General features: G+C 36.3%; 1 protein-coding gene across 3 annotated transcripts in view; it reads left to right on the plus strand.

Annotated features, from left to right (window-relative positions):
• The first annotated feature begins 1405 nt into the window (after positions 1–1405).
• Positions 1406–19002, plus strand: part of CCDC53 (coiled-coil domain containing 53) — a 38307-nt gene continuing 20710 nt past the window's right edge. Inside the window, exons 1-5 of one of the 3 annotated variants that reach the window (XM_005880721.2) lie at positions 1406–1574; positions 2144–2242; positions 10123–10188; positions 12641–12736; positions 16808–16915. In XM_005880721.2, the coding sequence (XP_005880783.1) occupies positions 1524–1574; positions 2144–2242; positions 10123–10188; positions 12641–12736; positions 16808–16915 (420 nt within the window). In that variant the 5' untranslated portion in view covers positions 1406–1523. Of the gene's footprint in view, positions 1575–2143; positions 2243–10122; positions 10189–12640; positions 12737–16804; positions 16916–19002 lie in introns of all 3 variants that reach the window. The other 2 variants (XM_005880720.2, XM_014528744.1) reach the window with 2 other exon arrangements.

Consider the following 19002-nt stretch of genomic DNA (forward strand, 5'->3'; position numbering starts at 1 on the left):
CGGGACACTCGTAACTCAAGGCCCCACTGTATTTTTATTGATTTCAGAGAGGAAGGGAGAGTGAGAAAAATATCAGTGATGAGAATCATCAATTGGCTCCCTCCTGCACACCTCCTACTGGGATGGAGCCTATAACCCAGGCATATGCCCTTGATCAGAATTGAATCCAAGACCCTTCTGTCTGCAGGCCAACACTCTATCCACTGAACCAAACTGGCTAGGGCTGTTTTCTGTATTCTTGAAGGACATTTGTGGCTAACTGATGCCTAAAGGTAATAAAACAACTTACTTGGAAGCACGTTTTCATATGCAAATCAACCAATCCCTAGCCTGTTACAAGTTTCCTCCTCTGTCCAAAAGTAGAGCATTCATAGGCTGAAATGGTGTGAAATGAAGCAATTACCATTAATTTATATGGAAAATATTTTGAGCTTTCTCAGTCTCAAAATTTAGTACATGCACAATGTCTTTATTTTGTTTACAAGGATCTAAATGTTTAATTATGTCCAGTTTTATGCTAACACCCTTAGGAGCTTAGGGTTTTGGATACCTTAGACAGTGATCAGCAAACTCATTAGTCAACAGAGCCAAATATCAACAGTACAACGATTGAAATTTCTTTGGAGAGCCAAATTTTTTAAACTTAAACTATATAGGTAGGTACATTGTTATTAACTTAATTAGGGTACTCCTAAGGCTTAGGAAGAGCCACACTAAAGGGGCCAAAGAGCCGCATGTGGCCCATGCACATTAGAATCACCTGGGAATCTTTTTAAAATCCTGATTTCTGGGCCTCACCCTCCGGAAATTCTGTTTCTTTGTTATGGGGCGAGGCCACAACGTTAGTAACAAACAATTTCTGGAGGATGAGGCCCAGAAATCAGGATTTTAAAAAGATTCCCAGGTGATTCTAATGTGCAGCCAAGGTTGAGAACCACTGCCTTAGGACATACCTTGCTAACGGATGCACAAAAAACTTGAGATAAAGCCCAGATGCGCTTTTAGTTCAAACCTGTGGTGCATTGATGCTGAGATGCTGAGTGTGCTTCCTGGTAAAGGAACTTGGTGGAGCCACTCTTGGATCAGAGGGTGCAGCTGCCTCTATAATGGTTCCCTGACAAAGCCAATACTGAACGCTATTTTCCCTTGATAAACAAGTGACTATTTGATTAACAAATGAGCTACTTAGATAACAGGACTAGGCAGGGAGAACTCAAACAGTCGCAATTTTTTTTTTGCCACGTTGTTAAGGTTTTCCTGCTGGAACCGCAGCCTCGCTCCACCTCACGCCCCCTGGACTGACGTTACAATCTGGAACTAGAACTACCAATCCCAGAATGCCAGGCGAGAGGGCGGACTCTCCGAGAACCGCTGAGTGATTGGCGTGCGAAGGCGTTTCCTTCCGGAAGGAAGGGCCCGGGAGGCGAGGACTTGGGGAGACGTTCTAACACTATTGCGGGGTTGGATGGACCACAGCGGGGAGGGTTTGTGGGTGATGCCTGGGTCCCCTGCCCGCTGAGGAGATGGATGAGGACGGGCTTCCTCTCATGGGGTCAGGCATTGACCTGACCAAGGTTTGTAAAAGAAGGAGCTGGACTTCCGGTGACCTGGGAGGAGGATGGTGAAGGGACGCCCGGTTTTCAGGGAGACCCCGTCTCCCATGCCTCCCGCTGTCCCTGACCGCAGGTCGCTCTTCTGCCGACCTCGGGTGGGAGAGTCCCACTGTCCACCTTCGAACGGGGTCCCTCCCGAGCTGCTTAAGAGGTTAGCGTGCCTCTCCCAGCCTTCGCTTCCCATGTCACGAGTCTGCCTGCTCAAGGGTGACGCACTGGCGACGTGAGCCGGTTGTGACCTCTAACCCTCCCTCTTGTATTCGGCCCCCAGGTTTTTTGTGTGTTTCTGTGTGTGGTCCTCACCGGCAAGTTCGTACTTGTGAATCCAGAGCCCATTATGAACTTTTCGGTGGCCTCCGTCATCTTGGGACGCCCCACCCCCACGGGGCAGGAAAGCAAGTTCAGGGCTACTCAGAGGACCCCAAGGGGCTCATACCACACAGCAAAGCACCCCTGGTCGCACACGCCAAAGGGATTGCTCAGTGTACGTTCCTCCTGTACGAATCACCTCTTTCTTTCACATAACGCAGGTGCCAGCTATCCAACAGAAAAGAACGGTGGCATTTCTAAACCAGTTTGTGGTGCACACGGTGCAGTTCCTCAACCGCTTCTCCACAGTCTGTGAGGAGGTAGGTCCTGGGATCCGGTCTCGTGAGCAGCCTAGAAATCACCTTGCACTTTTGAAGGCAGCAAACGAATAAAACGAGAATGATAGTCTGTTCGCATATCATGACCTGGTCACTCAGTTATTATGCTAACAAACTTTAAGTCCTCTTTGATTCTGTTCCATCAATCCTGTACCCCCTCTCCCTGCTGAATTTTCTAGAGGCTTTTGGGAAGTACGGTCAGTAAGGCGTATTGTGATTAAAGAGAACAGAAGGAATTCCAAAACATCACAGTTGAAAGCGTCTTTTTTTTTCAAATTGGCTGTTTCTCTTACCCCATAGATGTACATTTTTAGGTACACATTGTTTCAGTTTGCATTAAAATTACTTTACATTCCTTGACCCAAAAAAATGGTTAAGAAGATAGCCTAAAACATAACTTTGGCATCAAATCTCATTATGGAAATAAAAATACTGTCTGCAAATAAATGACTTGTGAAGTGAAGATTCAGTACCCAATTAAGCATTAGTTGCTAGATCCAGGGATCCCTGTCCTTGAAAAATAAAGGCTTGCCAGAGGGAGGGAGGTGGTTAAGGGGACCTAATATATGGTGAAGGGAGAAGATCTGACTTTGCATGGTGGGCACACAGTGCAATATACAGATAGTGTAACATAGAAACCCACACCTAAAAACCTATATGATCATATTAACCAATGTCACCCCAATAATTTAATAAAAAATAAATTAATCATCAAAATAAATAAATAAAGGCCAAAAAAAGAAGAATGGGGAGAAACATGGGTTGAAATTGGGTTTAAGAAAGGAGAAAAGGGTAAAATTTGATAATTCACAATCAGGTGAGCCGATTAAATAAACAGTATTCAGTTCATTCTGTCTTGTATTTCATATAAGGTATAACCTTAATAAGTGGAGTTTTTGTTGGGTGATTTATTAATAAAAATTGCATGGAGACAGGAAAACTATTTTCACTTATAGATTCCAGCTGCTGTTTTTGTCTAGTTATCAAAATCTCTTCTGTCTTCTCTCTAAGACAAAAAGAAGTGAAATGATTGTTGATAGATTAAGGAGCTCAATTCATTTTATCACCCAAAGACTAGGTGCTTGCTTCCCTGAGTTTTACTTTACACTGTTGCCTCTCTAAATGGGATATAGCATTGACTGGTTAAAAAGCAATAAGCCAAGGATTTAGTCCCTTATTTTTTTATGTCAGGGTAAGGTGAAGTATCTGAAGAGAGATTATTCCAGGATTGTTAGCAGAAAGGAGCAAATACTCCATCCCCATATTTCTCCTCACCAGTTAAAAAATAAAATAAACAACAACAAACAGACCTATGAAAGCAACTTGATTGACCTTCTCTGGGCCAAGGACAGACCCTCAACTTAGTAGTGCCTGACAATTTTCACTGAGGAGTGAGTGCTATTTATACAATAACCATCTCTTGTTTATTGATTGCTTATTAATCATCAGAGCCTCATGATCCATTCTTTTCTTTCCTTGTGTTTCTTTCTAAACTTCCCATCAACTGTTTTGACTGTTTCGATAGTCCCTTGTTCTTCCTTGAACTCTAGACACAAAACTAGACCAAAAACTCATGAAGTTTAAATGTTGTTTATTGCCTTTTTCTCCTTAATGGATGATCATCTAAGTTGATAGTAACTCATGTTTTATAATCCATATTTCAGCAGTGTGGATATATATGTAGGCTGTTTGCTTGGTACGATGACATTAACTAATATTTATTGTGGGCTTGTTCTGTGTTAGGCATTGTACTAAGTGCTTTGCATGCATTTAATCATCACAGCCCAGCCTTTTGGGAGAGATCCAGTTTTCTCTCTTTTAGAACTACAGAAACGAAGATGTAGAGAAGTTTAAACCATTTGCTTAGTCATCCATTCACTCATTCAACATATATTTGAGTGCATGGTATTTATAGCTGCAGTCGCTGCTCTAATTTGCCCACATACAGCTAGAAAGTAGCAGAGCTGGGATTCCGACTCTGAGCCAGTAACTGAAAAATGCAAAAATGTCTCACTGTTCTGTTATATTGCACCTTCTGTAATGAATAAGAGGTATGTTTACATCACTTTCAAGTGAGACTGTGGTGTCCTCTTTATAGCTGTTTCAAAATTTATTTATTTATTTATTTATTTATTTATTTATTTATTTAGGTAATCCTCACCTGAGGATATTTTTTCCATTGATTTTTTTTTTCTGAGAGAGAGAGAGAGAGAGAGGAACATCGATGTGAGAGAGACACATTGATTATTTGCCTACCACATGTGCCCCAAATCAAACCTGTGACCCTTCAGTGCACCAGCCGACACTTATAACTGTTTAGATTTGTATTCTCTTTTTTTGCTATGCCATGTCCATTTGATGTAATGTCTTTTTAATAGATGTAATATATGTATTTAAACATAAAGTGCCATTTTCTCTCCCACATTAAGATTGATGTGGTTTTTCGAATTATATTGTAAATTGTTAATAGCACCTACTAATCCTTGTTTAGTTAAAGTCTCAAACAGTAACCAAATGACTGTGTTTCCCTTCACAAAAAAGTGAACCTCGCGTGTTATTTTAACTGGAAGTGAACTGAGGGAGAGGGAGAATCTATTATTTTTGTTGTTTTTGTTTTTCACATAATCCAGTTTGAACTGAGCTGTAACAACTTCATTCACTGCTAAATTCAACCTGGAATTAAATTTCAAAGAAATTGTTGGGGCTCTCTTCATCACTAATACTAGTTTTTAGAGTTCTTTAATAAAGAAAAAAGTGAAGAACTAGATTTTTAAAAAAGTTTTTTGGATATCAGGCTACTTTGTAACTCTAATGATTGGAACCAGGGTAGGAGAGAAGTTAGAAGATGGAGAAAGGAAAGTAGTTGAATCAGAGTTACAGAGTTACTTAGGGTCATCTCTTCTTCCTTCACAGATCCCCTGTAAGCATTTCTATTCTGGCCCTAATCAGCAAAATCTTACTGAGACTGCAAATTTAAATGGGGGTAAGGGGGGGTGCGGGGCACAATGCAAGTTCTGTGCACATTGCAAATAAAACTCAGCAGAAATTTAACATTTTATAGTGAACTTTAAAGTCAAAGGTACCGTATAAACAGAGCAGTCAGATGTGTTATTTTGACTCAGACTTGTAACATGCCTAGAACACTGAGGTTTTAATCATTTTTAAATATTCTAAAATGCTTTTTTTTAAAAAAAAGCTTAAGTATAGGCAGAAGTGCTTAGAATTCTCACATAATCTAAAAAACTTTATAGTGCTTATCTTTTTTTTTTTTAATCCTCACCCAAGGATATTTTTCCATTGATATTTAGAGAGAATGGGAGAGAAAGGGAAAGACAGAGAGAAATATCGATGTGAGAGAAACACATCTATTGATTGCTTCCTGCATGAACCCCAACCAGGGGGGCTCAGACCAGAGAGGAGCCTGCAACCAAGGTACATGCCCTTGACTGGAATCTCACCCAGGACCCTTCAGTCCACAGGCCAACGCTCTGTCCACTGGGCCAACTGGCTAGGGCTGTAGTGCTTATCTTCTCCATCCAATTTTAAGTCCACCATTGGACTTAATCTACAACCAAATAATGTTTTGCTTAAAACCCTATGTAATGCTACATGTTTACAACTGCTTTTACAACTTTTACAACTTCTGAGCGTATGTGTCAGATGAAGCTTAATAAAAACAAGCAATTGCTCTTCTTTCTGACTTCTAGGACATGTGCAGTCCAGTGTGATATACCAAGAGATCCATTATTTTAAAATACTGTTTTTCTTTTAGCAGATTTAGGTATTTTACAAATCTGAAAAAATCTACAGGATTTTATTTTTGTTTCCATGTTTAACTATTCACTCCGTATTTTTTCTTCTCATCTTCTTTTGCACTTTAATAAAATGCACTAGATGGGTGATATCAAGATTCTATCATGCTATTCAGAATGGCATGCAATTTAAAACTTATGAATCATTTCTGGAATTTACCATTTAATATTTTCGGACTATGGTTGACCTGGGTAACTAAAACCACAGAGAAAGGGGGACTACTGTATTTCACAATTGTGGTTGTTATTAGATTAGATATCAAGGATGTTTAGATAAGAATATATTGATGTTTAGATCAGTGTCTTTCATGTCTTGCATGAATAAATCATTCCTATGATCTTGTATTGTTTTTTTAAAAAATATCATTTTATTTTGGTGAGGTTTTTTTATTTTAATATATATTTTTATTGATTTCAGAGAGAAAGGGAGAGGGAGGGAGAGATAGAATCAATGATGAGAATCATTGATCGACTGCCTCCTGCACGCCCCCTACTGGGGATTGAGTCCACAACCCCGGCATATGCCCTTGACCAGAATCGAACCTGGGACCCTTCAGTCTGCAGGCCAATGCTCTATCCACTGAGCCAAAGCAGGTAGGGTTTGGTGAGGTTTTGATAGAACCTGGGACCTTCAGTCTGCAGGCCAATGCTCTATCCACTGAGCCAAAGCAGGTAGGGTTTGGTGAGGTTTTGATAAAGTAGATGAGAGTAGGTAAAATGAGTGCTAAAGCCAAAGGTTAATATACCACATGAATCTGCATCCAAAAAAAAATGAGAATTATTGCTCTAGAACAGCCGTGGGCAAACTACGGCCCGCGGGCCAGATCCGGCCCGTTTGAAATGAATAAAACTAAAAAAAAAAAAAGACCGTACCCTTTTATGTAATGATGTTTACTTTGAATTTATATTAGTTCACACAAACACTCCATCCATGCTTTTGTTCCGGCCCTCCGGTCCAGTTTAAGAACCCATTGTGGTCCTCGAGTCAAAAAGTTTGCCCACCCCTGCTCTAGAAAGTAAAGTCATCCCTCAGTATCCACGGGAGATTGGTTTTAGGACCTGCAGAGACACTAATATCTGGGGATGCACAAGTCCTTTATGTAAAACTGGAGGCCCACTGCACCAATTCATGCACGGGTGGGATCCCTCGAGCCTGGCCTGCAATTGGGCCGATCGGGGCCGCGGGAGGTTGGCTGTGGGAGTGCACTAACCAGCAGGGGTCACCTCCTGCGTTGAGTGTCTGCCCCCTGTTGGTCAGTGCGTGTCATAGTGACTGGTTGTTCAGTCATTCTGTTGTTTAGGCTTTTATATATATAGATGGTATTGTATTTGCATATAATCTGCACACATCCTCCTGTACACTTCAAGTCATTTCTAGATTACTTAAAATACCTAATACAATGTAAATACTATGTAAATAATTGTTGTGCTGTGTTATTTAGGGAATAATGACAAGGAAAAAAAAGTACATATTTAGTGCAGACACAACCATTGTAGTCCATCTACTTAGTAAATGTTAGCAACGCATAACTTTCTCCTTAATATTTTTGTTCCTGTTTGTTTGAATCTAAGGATGCAGGCCCTGTAGGTATGGAGGGCCGACTGTATAACTTTTTTTGTCCAAGCCTCTTTAATCTTCCGTATCAACAAGTAATTTTCAAAATAAATGTTTTCATTCTCATTTCCTCTTTACTAAGACTTGTATTTTAATCCTTAGCCTCTCTGGTATGAATCATTGACTGACTACTCATTGAAGGACAATTTAGTTTTATGATCTAACCCTGAAAAAATTTAATATCGATTTTTAAATATGAATCATTGAGTATTAATTGAAGGACAATTTAGTATTATGATTTAACCTTGAAAAGAACTTAATACCAATTTTTAAATAATTTCAAATAAACAGCATCTGTCTTAGGAAATTTGATCAGAAAAATTTGATCCCCAGTGTTTATAGCACAGTAGCATCCTTTGTCTTAGTAAGAAAAGAATTTATTATTTATTAGCTTTGAATAAGAAAAATCTTATCTAGGAAATACTCAGTAATTTCCATCTTTTTTAATTAATAAGCTTTATTTTTTAAAGCAGTTTTAGCTTCACAGAAACACTGAGCAGAAAGCACTGAGTTTCCATATACTTGCTAACCCCTCTCCTCCACGCACAATCTTTCCTGCTAATCAGCATCCCCCACCAGCGGGAGGGATTTGTTAAAACCAATTTGTTACAATCTACATTGACACATAATCACCTATGGCATCATGTTTTATTTGTGTGTGTATTTTTAAAATATATTTTTATTGATTTCAGAGAGGAAGGGAGAAGGAGAGAGAAATAGGAACATCAATGATGAGAGAGAATCATTGATCGGCTGCCTCCTGCACACACACTACAGGTTATCAAGCCCACAACCCCGTCATGTGCCCTGACCAGTTATTGAACTGTCATCTCCTGGTTCGTAGGTCGACACTCAACCACTGAGCCACACCGGCTAGGCTGGCATCATGTTTTAACAGTGTAAAACTCTTTCAAAACAATGTAAAATTCTTTCAAAAAAGTACCTTGAAAAAAAAAAAGTACCTGGAATTGCAGTATTTGAGCTCAGATTATTTCACTTGTTTGAAGACTTACTATTTATTCTCAGCTAAAAATTATCATAATGATAATTCCTACTTCATACATTTGGTGTGAAATTTCAAATGATATGTAAAAGTCAGAAATTATCATTCATAAAAGTCAGAAATTATCATTCAGTTTACACATTAATTTGCTGTAGGATTTCTGCAATTGCTAAGCTTCTGTAATGAATTAAAAGATTGATTAAATTGACCAATATGTAATTTTCATGATTTTTAGGAAAACACTTATAATTTGGGGAGGAATTCATATATACGGTATTTTATAAATCTGTGTTACCTTTATATAAAAGCCTTCTGTAAACAAATCCTAGAAATCAAAGTTAAAGTTAGCTTTGAATGCCATTAAAACTAGATTTTGATGTTTTATTTGTGAGTTATATCTTTAAAAATATCAAGATGCTCATCTTAAAAATAAGTGAAAAAGCACTAACTACTCTGTGGTGGCTTTTAGTTTTTCTCTCTTTCTAAATATGGGCAAAATGACCAAATCTGCTTACGAGATAATATCCTAGAAAGCAGTCAAATTGCTGTGTATTGGCCAACTAGAAAACTGGCAAACTGCTCTTGCACTGTCACTAAATATAATAATGTTTAGGATTAGGGCACTTTAAATAAATGTTCTTATGGTTCATAATTTATGATGTTACTTTTGTGTGGTGATAGATGATAGGTAGATAGATAGATAGATAGATAGATAGATAGATAGATAGATATAGATAGATATAGATAATTTAATTGTGCAGAGTAACTAGAGCACTATAAGCCTATGGTTCTAGTTTATTTGGGATTTTGATGGTAGATTGATTCCTTTTGCTTTTTAAAACTCGTGTGTGTGTGTGTGGTTTTTTTTTTTAATTCTTTTCAACATGAACTGCTCACCTTTCAATTTCATCTCCTTTTACTTTTCAAACTTGAAAAGTTTGAATTTAGAACTAATTGTATATACTTACGTGTTAAAGTAATTTATAAAGGCAGATACTGTTCCAGGTTGTCTTGTGTTAATTTTTTATTACTGTTTTCTGTGAAGAATTTCTTCATTCATCAACAAATAATTACTAGGCTCCTAGTAAGTATCAAGTACTATCCTGGGCACTGGGGAAAAGCAGTGAACAGAAACTGTCCTGGGAGGAGTTTACATTCTGATCCCAGTATTGATTGTGGCTCTGATAATGAGTTTGATAAGGCTGTAAATGTAACTTCTTATCTGTGAAACAGTTTTATAAAATAATTGTGAAGCATGCTAATGAAAATAATAGGATACTTTAGTTCCTATTCCTACTCATGTAAATGAGAGAGTAGTATATTAGAAAATTACATACTTAAACCATAGTTTTTATTATTTTCCAATCTGCCCTTTGTTAACCGTAAGTTTATTTTAATCAGACTTCATTCTTTTGTTTCTAATCTTTTCCAGAAGCTGGCAGACCTTTCTCTTCGTATCCAGCAAATTGAAACAACTCTCAATATTTTAGATGCAAAGGTTTGTATTTCTGAATAATTTATGGGAAAAACTTTGCTGTACACTTATCAACTTTCTCAGTTATACTTCAATTGCACTTAATAACTAATTAAACAGCTCCTGCATCCTGAGGTGATACAATGTTCTTTGGTGTTTTTTTTAATTCATTATAATTTAAAAAGGAAAAGAAATTTATTATGAGCCTGAGTCTATTTAAATGTACACATGACCCTAGCTGGTTTGGTTCAATGGATAGAGCATTGGCCTGCGGACTGAAGGGTCCCACGTTCGTTTCCGGTCAAGGGCACATGCCTGGGTTATGGGCTCCATCCCCAGTGTGGAGCCTGCAGGAGGCAGCCAATCAATGATTCTCTCTCATCATTGATGTTTTTATCTCTCCCTTTCCTTTCCTCTCTGAAATCAATAAAAATATTAAAAAATAAATAAATAAATGTACATATGGATTGAGATTTCTTTCATTCTAGTCAAAAGTGTGAGTAACATGTTAACAAATTGAGCTATTACATAATTTGCTTCATTTGATGGAAATTTTTCAGTTTTCTTAATAGTAATCATTTGATAACACAGTAAAAATATATAAAACTTGAGATGTCTCCAGAGCAAAATTTGGAGAAAATATCAACTATTTCCTATTTACAAATAAATTAAATACATATTGGAGAATACACATTTTGATGTCAGAAATTACAAAAGATAACTAGCAAAAATGGGTGTTTTGATTTGAAACCTTGCAGATTTTGTGCGGTTTTTTCTGTTTATAAAGTAAGGGAAACACTAGTATATTTTTGTGACTTTGTCATTTTATCAAAAAAAATCTGAAAAAATATTACATATTTATTAGGAAGTAAAATGACTAATATTTTTAGCATAAGGATTAGGATGTCTAGTTTATACTTTCTATATCTTCTGATAGACTTCAGCCACTATATTTCTCTCAGAACATTTCTTTAGCTTGGAAAATTTAGGATACCTGGCCTTGAATATGTGCAAGAAATTGTAGCAGCCATGCCCACTTGAAACTATTTGGGCCATAGCCACTGTGCTAAGTCCTGTCATCAGTCAACAGTTCTCAATAAACACCACTGCTTCAGGTCTTATTAATATTTTTTTTCATTATTCTTTATTATAGTTATGTGTCTTGTTTTAATGTTTGGGGAATTCTTGAGTTAGAGTCCAAGGTCATAAATTAAGTTACTATGTGGACAAGTTAACCTTAATTATTTCAATGGTCATAGAGTTAATCTCCGAAACTAGCCAAACATCTGACAAATGTATATCATTGATATGTAGGTGATTTTGGAAAAGAGGTTTTGCATGGATTGTGCAACTCCAACCTGAAATGCTCAACCACTGACAGCACACCCATCTTTTGTGCATGAAAAATAAACACATTTTAGTAGCATTCAGTGGTAAATGTTTAAAGAAAGAAGAAAAGAGTGAGCTGTGTCAGACATTAAAATGTGATGACGAGTTTTGTCAGCCCTGGCCAAGTAGCTCAGTTGTTTAGATTCCTAGTTAGGGCACATGGGAGAATCAACCAATGGATGCACAAATAGATGGAACAACAAATCAGTATTCTCTCTTCCTCTCTCTAAAATCAGTAAATTAAAAAACAACAATATGTCTTGGAAGTTTTAAAAAAATAATAATAAATATCTTTAGAAAAAGAGTTTTGTCATTTCTCAAATAATGGATACTTAAAATGTGCTACAAAGCCCTGGCCGTGTGCCTAACTGGTTGGAGCGTCAGCCTACACACCTGTCTCCGGTTCCATTTTGGGTCAAGGGCACATACCTGGGTTGCAGGTTTGATCCCTAGCTCCCATCGGGGCAAGTGTGGGAGGCAATCAATTGATGTGTCTCTCACATTGATGTTTCTCTCCCTCTCCTTCTCCCACTCCCTCTCCCACCCTTCCACTCTCTCTAAAAATCAATGAAATCAATTGAAAAAATATCCTCAGATGAGGATTTTTTTTAAAAAAGTGCTACACAGCACTTTGTTTTTACAAAGTATGTTTAGTAATAATCTTTTAACATTTTAGTGAGGTAAATTTTTTTTATCCCCACTCTACAGGTGAGAAAATTGAGGCCTACGAAGATTTATACAAGGTCACATGCTTGTGACCTAAAAGCAGACACTTTGACTCCAAAGCCCATGCTCTCATTACTACACTGGGATTTCTTATATTTTCAAAGTAATTCCTGGGAAAAGAATGTTTATAATCTAAGTTAGATTTGTAAGAAATTGTTCAAAAATATTTTATTTGTGATTGCCTTTCCCGTTTTAAGTAGTTTGTGGCATGGCGAATTTCAAACACCAAAAATGAGATTTTATAAACTTGTTTCTATAGGCTTAAAAACATAACAGCTATTTAAAACACACACTTAGAGATTTACAATGTTTAAGCACCTATTATTATCCTCTTATACCAACATGAATTTTCTTTTCTCAGTTGTCATCTATCCCAGGCCTAGACGATGTCACAGTTGAAGTCTCCCCTGTAAGTGTCACTGGAGTCACAAATGAAACCACTTCAGAGCCATCACAGGTAAGTATTAACTTCCAAGAAACATGAGCAAATCTTCTGGTTGAACCAGGTAGACCTAAGCAGCAGATTTGATGGAAGAAATTAAACTTATAAGGCTTTGAATAGTAATATTTTAAAGCCTTAAGATAGAAAATGAAGTTTGAAAAAAAAATTAGCTGTTTTGTTATTTTGAAGGGCTTCCTGAAGTTTATATTTTCTTTGATCTATACAGGACTAGGAAGAGTCTTAAATATAATTATTTTCTTCAAGCTCACGATGGAAATTTTTTCCAAGTTTTTATAAAATTACTTTTTATTATGCAAGCTTTCAAATATACACAGTAATAGAACAGTACAGGGAATATCCAAATGCCCATTACTCAGATTCACTAGTTAAGATTTTGTGGCCAACCTTCATCTCTATCACTTGCTGTAGTGAGTCCCAGGCATCTTGTCATTTCACCTCTGTGTAAATCCTGGAGCATCTCTGAAAAGTTCTGACATCTTCTAGCAGAACCACAGTGTCTTTATCATGTACCATATAATTGACAGTAACTGCCCCGTATTATCTAACATCTTGTTACTCAGAGTGTGCTCCATGCACCAGCAGTGTGGTTATCACCTCGGGGTTTATTAGAAATCTCAGGCTCCACCCCAAACTTACTCAGAATCTGCTTTTATAAAAAAAAGATATTTTAGTGATTTCAGAGAGAGGAAGGGAGAGGGAAAGAGAGATGGAAACATCAGTGATGAGAGAGAATCATCAGTTGGCTGCCTCCTTCATGCCCCCTACCTGGGATGAAGCCTGCAATCCAGGCATGTGCCCTGACCAGGAATCGATCTGTGACGTCCTGGTTCATGGATCTATGCTCAACTACTGAGCAGCACCAGCTGGGCCAGAATCTACATTTTAACAAGATCCCTAGGTGGTTTGTAGGTCCTTGAAAGTTGAAAGATACTGATCTAAGAAATACTAATTGTCTAAAAATGTGTGTTTCTGGATTTGATTTGTTCAGATCTGTAACATAGTAAGGGTCACACTTTACACTTGGTTCTTATGCCATAATGTCCATTTATCCTCTGTGTAAGTTTAAATTCCTTATTACTTTTATTTCAAGAAATAAAAATTGATTGAGAATAATCTCTAGTGTATCTCAGTGAGGTATTAAAATTCCAAATAAAATCATCACTAAAGTAGTGGTCTACCAAGTAAAAATGAACAGGTAGACTCCCTATCTATATGGAATTCTGCATTTGTACATGGAGATACTTTTCACAGGATTTTTTTAGATCATTATTGTATTGACCATGATGATAATGAATAACACATAAAGGGTGTCAAGCATACTTCTAAGTGCTTTTCATAAATTAACTCATTTAATCCTCAAACAACTGTACAAAGTAAATACTCTATGATCACTTCTATTTTACATATGTGTCAAATAAAGTACACGGAGGATAAATAACTTGCTAAGGGTCAAACAATAAGTGTAAGAGCTGGAATTTTAACCCAGGCAATCTGGTGCCAAAAGTCCTAGCGCTTACCTGCTACACTACACTGCTTCCAGCAACTATGTTGAATTCATTTAAACATATTGAGCCCATGTGGTATGAGGCACAGTAGGAGGAGCCAATATATTTAATGTATTTTTATTAATTTCAGAGAGAAAGGGAGGAGAGAGAGATGGAAACATCAATGATGAGAGAGAATCACTGGTCAGCTGCCTCCTGCGTGCCCCACATTGGGGTTCGAACCCACAACCTGGGCTCTGACCAGAAATTGAACAGTGATCTCCTGGTTCATAGGTCGATGCTCAACTGGAGCCATATATTTAGATATAGGTGTCTGGAATAAATTAGATAACCATTTACTTAACAATTAGATACTAGAAAATTTAACAACCATTTAATATAGGAAATTCTATTATGATGGCCATTGGAATATATAATATATGAGAGGAAATGCAGGTGTTTAACTTTACAAGGTTCTTTCAATTAAATGTGGACCACCCTTTTCCTAAAATATGACATGTAAAAATATTAAGAAAGTGTTTCCACTCTACCTAATAGAGTGGACACTAGCTGTCATATGTTCATATAAATTTTTAAGTGGTATCTGTGTAACTTTGAATATTAATTTTCCAAATGTAATCATGAATGCCACCTATAATATGTCTTTTAAAACTTAGGCAGTTGTATTTGTCCTGCCTATTTAAAGTCTCAAAAAATTATTATGAGTAATCATAGCAAAATTTTCTAAAATTCAGAATAATCTAATATATCTGGCAATTTTATTTTTAAATTGTATATTAGTTCATTTGGAGAATTTATGAAGTTCTGTTGGACTCCTGAGTTTATAAATTGTGGTAAAGTTGTGTGTTGATTAGTTTAATAATATAATTGTTTATCATGTTCTTAATATCAAATCAAGTTATTTTGTCTTCATTGTTAATTGGTATGTTTTTGTAAAACATTTTGAAATGGACTTAAGTATTAAGTATTGCTTAATGCGGAATTTCCATTGGCATTACAGTCAACTCACTTATCAGATAAAGGACGAACATGCCTTTTTTCTTAATCATCCATTCCTTGCAATCTCTATATGAGTCAAATATCCAAGATTTGCATTCTGATTTATCTGCAACTTAAATTTCATGGTACGGATTTCATCATTACTCACAATAGAACATCCACTTGTGCAAATTGAGAATAAAATGAGGGGCAATGGAGAAATGTGATAGAAAATTTATTGGGTCATTCAATTAGGAAAGGTGTAAGACCTGACATAATTAAACCTTGTTGAGGTTCTTATTATTTGGCAAAAGTTAACGGCTAAGTTTTGAGATCCAGAGGGCCTGCATGTAATTATCATTTATTCAGCTGTAATATTGTATGAGTTTATTATTCATAATTTTTTAAGAACTTACTTGGGTCTTGTCTGAATCTTTTATTTAATTAAATGTTTTGGACTTTTTGTATTTATTTATTTTATACATGAATAAAATACACACACGCACACACTCCTTTTTGTGCACTTAATGGTGTCATATAACAGTAGAAACCTGAGGGATTTTTGGATGTTTTATTCACTTCAGTTTTTTTGACAGATTTAATTTATATTTGAATTATCTGAGGAAGAACCTTACTTTATAATTCACATTCATATTTTTAAAACTATGGATATTTAAAGATATTCCTTGATTTGTCTACATTTCAGCATAGACATAAAATTGATTTCATCCTGTTAAGGAAATTCCTCTTAATGCTGATATACAGATAATGAGCGAGAATTCGTAAAAGAAAACTTACTTTAAATGTTCAGGTTGATAGAAAAATCCATAACTTTATAGAGACAGGCCTACCTTTGCACTTAAGAGAGGGCAGGGTAGCTGTCTGGACACAGTACTGTGAGAACTGCTCGTAAGATAAAAGATCATTCCCCAGTATTCTTCACTATAAGTAGTATTTAGTCTTTAATCTTGACTTTGTGAAGAATGCTACCATTAATAGTTCCATCAGTAGCTGAAATACACAAAACCAGATAAATATTGTCTAAAAAGTGGGTTTTTCTTCCATAAATTTTCTGGGCATTGCTTTCTGAGATGTTAGAATAGCCATAGCTACTTAGAAAAAGATTGTTTAGTGAATGAAGAATTCAATTGTGTAGATGGTAGATACCTAGAAAATGAGTTCATTGTCCATTAGAGTTGAACAATAGACAAATCAAATAGTTTCATTAGCTTTGTTAGAAGTTTTATTAAAGTAATATGTCCACCTATAATGCATCTTTTTTTATCAGCACCCTGGGGATAAGTAAAGCAAAATTCTAATATTTTATTTCCATAAATATATTTGCATTCTTAAGGAACAATATAGTGTTTTTAAGTATAGCTTCCTCTGAAGTCATTTAAATGTTTATAAATATTTGGAAACATACATCTTATAATTAAATTATTGCTATTTAAATTTATAAATATGATTTTTCTGATATTAATTGCTTTAGAATTATAAAAAGATACATCCCTTTTAAGTAACATGATGGACCCCTTTTGTGAACTGTCTAAAGATTTACACGCAATACTCTCTACAGCAGAACAGTTTACAAGAATCTGGACCACAGGAAAGTGAAGTAACAGCAGAAAATATCTTAACTGTAGCCAAGGATCCAAGATATGCCAGATATCTCAAAATGGTTCAAGTGGTAAGCTGATTTGGTCTGTCTTCTCTGTCTAGCAGCCTCATTTGAAATTCTTAACCCTGGAGGTTTCATGTTATTTTTCAACCTGAACAACTGCTAAACCGAGTGACCCAAGTTTTCTACTCTCTTACTTATTTCTTTCCGATGTTCAATTAATGCACTGAAAAAAAAGTAAACATAAGTCAACTCTTTCTAATTAAAATTGATCTCACAGTTCAGACTAATAGTTTAATATAGATTTATATATATTTTTTTGTTTTACATAAGGTTATTGCAAATCTTGGATGTATTGATAGAGGAATGAAAGCAGACTATTCATAAGGCTTTAGCTTAGTTCCCATATGCTAGCACAAACAATTTTTTGTATATTTTTATTCTGAATTTTATCTGTCAGTGGTTTGGTTCATAGAAAAGAGCATACATCTCTTGGCCATGTAAGGTAATGCTTTTAATTTATTATATGATTTTAGAATTTATATTTTTTTTCCTAGGAAATCACTCCATGGTATGATATCAGAAATATCTGCAGCTGTCTATAACACCAAAAGCCAATTTCCTTTCATTCCTGTAGGAAGGCCTATTATAGTTGAAGGAGCTAGCTGCCCATCACTTTTCGGTCAATTAAAAGAGTAATGTTTTTGTACCATTCCATTATCAGGCAAAGGAAGAACTAATACTAAAGAAGAACAGATTTATTTTGCTGTCCATGCATTTTTTATCACCAAAATAATTTAAAACAAATAGTATCTGGCAACCAGAAAGAGTGGATGGGCTCATTTGGAAGCTGCAGTGGTCACAGTGGGGAGGAGAAAGTACCTTCGCTTTTCCTGGCTGTCAGAGCAGTGGGTTTGTCACTTTCAGAATTCTCCGTAGATAGTCAAAATCCTGGGCTCTATCCAGTCTGTAGGAAAAACTGAACCAGACTTTGGGATGAAACTATATGAAGTCCTTTTTTTTAAAATATATTTTATTGATTTTTTACAGAGAGAAAGGGAGAGGGATAGAAAGTTAGAAACATTGATGAGAGAGAAACATCGATCAGCTGCCTCCTGCACACACCCTACTGGGGATGTGCCCGCCACCAAGGTACATGCCCTTGACCGGAATCAAACCCGGGACCCTTGAATCCGCAGGCTGACGCTCTATCCACTGAGCCAAACCGGCTAGGGCTGAAGTCCTTTTATTAAAAGAATAAAGTAGAGCTGTTTTGATCTGAACCATGATAAATTAGTGTTGTAAAGCTAAAATCCACAAAAGCTTAAGCTAAGTCTAAAATGTGGAGTGTTAAAAACTGTGTTTGGCTCTCTCAAACAAAAGAGGAAAGAAAGGTTTCAGAGTGACTCTTCTTGCCTAACATATAAAGTATGAAATAGGAAAATCTACTGGATGGTTTCTATAAGAAGGCCCAGACATCTTTGTAAAAAGACTATGTCTTAGAATAACTTGTATTCTTTTTTTTTTTTTAAATGTATCTTCATTGATTTCAGAGAGGAAAGAAGAGGGAGAGAGATAGAAACATCAATGATGAGAGATAATCATTGATCAGCTGCCTCCTGCACGGCCCCCACTGGGGAGCGAGCCCACAACCCGGGCATTTGCCCTGACCGGAATCAAACCGTGACCTCCTGGTTCATAGGTCAACACTCAACCACTGACCCATGCCACCGGACATAACTTATATTCTTGATGCATTACCTCTGATTTTACAACAACTTTAAAAACACTTATTTTCTTTTTCTGTATAAAACACTGTCCATTTATTCCACAAGTGTTTATTAAACACTTACTTTAAGGTACTATACTAAGTATTGTCTAGATTTAATTTAGCCAGCTAAGGTTTCTAGATACCACTTGAAATTATTTTTGTTATTAATTATTTAGGCAAGTTCCATTACTTTTCAGAGCTATATATATAATATATGTGTGTATACACATATATATTTTTAAATGGCTCCTTTAGTATTCATTTTTTTATTCATATGCCTTCCTATCTCACTAGATGTAAAAGCCAAAGTCCTTCAGAGGCCCACAAGATACTGTACAATTTAGCTCTTTCTTTACCTTTTGATCCCTTACCTTGGCTTACTGTG

This window comes from Myotis brandtii, unplaced genomic scaffold, assembly GCF_000412655.1.
Source record: "Myotis brandtii unplaced genomic scaffold, ASM41265v1 scaffold65, whole genome shotgun sequence".
In the NCBI taxonomy this organism is placed as follows: Eukaryota; Metazoa; Chordata; class Mammalia; order Chiroptera; family Vespertilionidae; genus Myotis; species Myotis brandtii.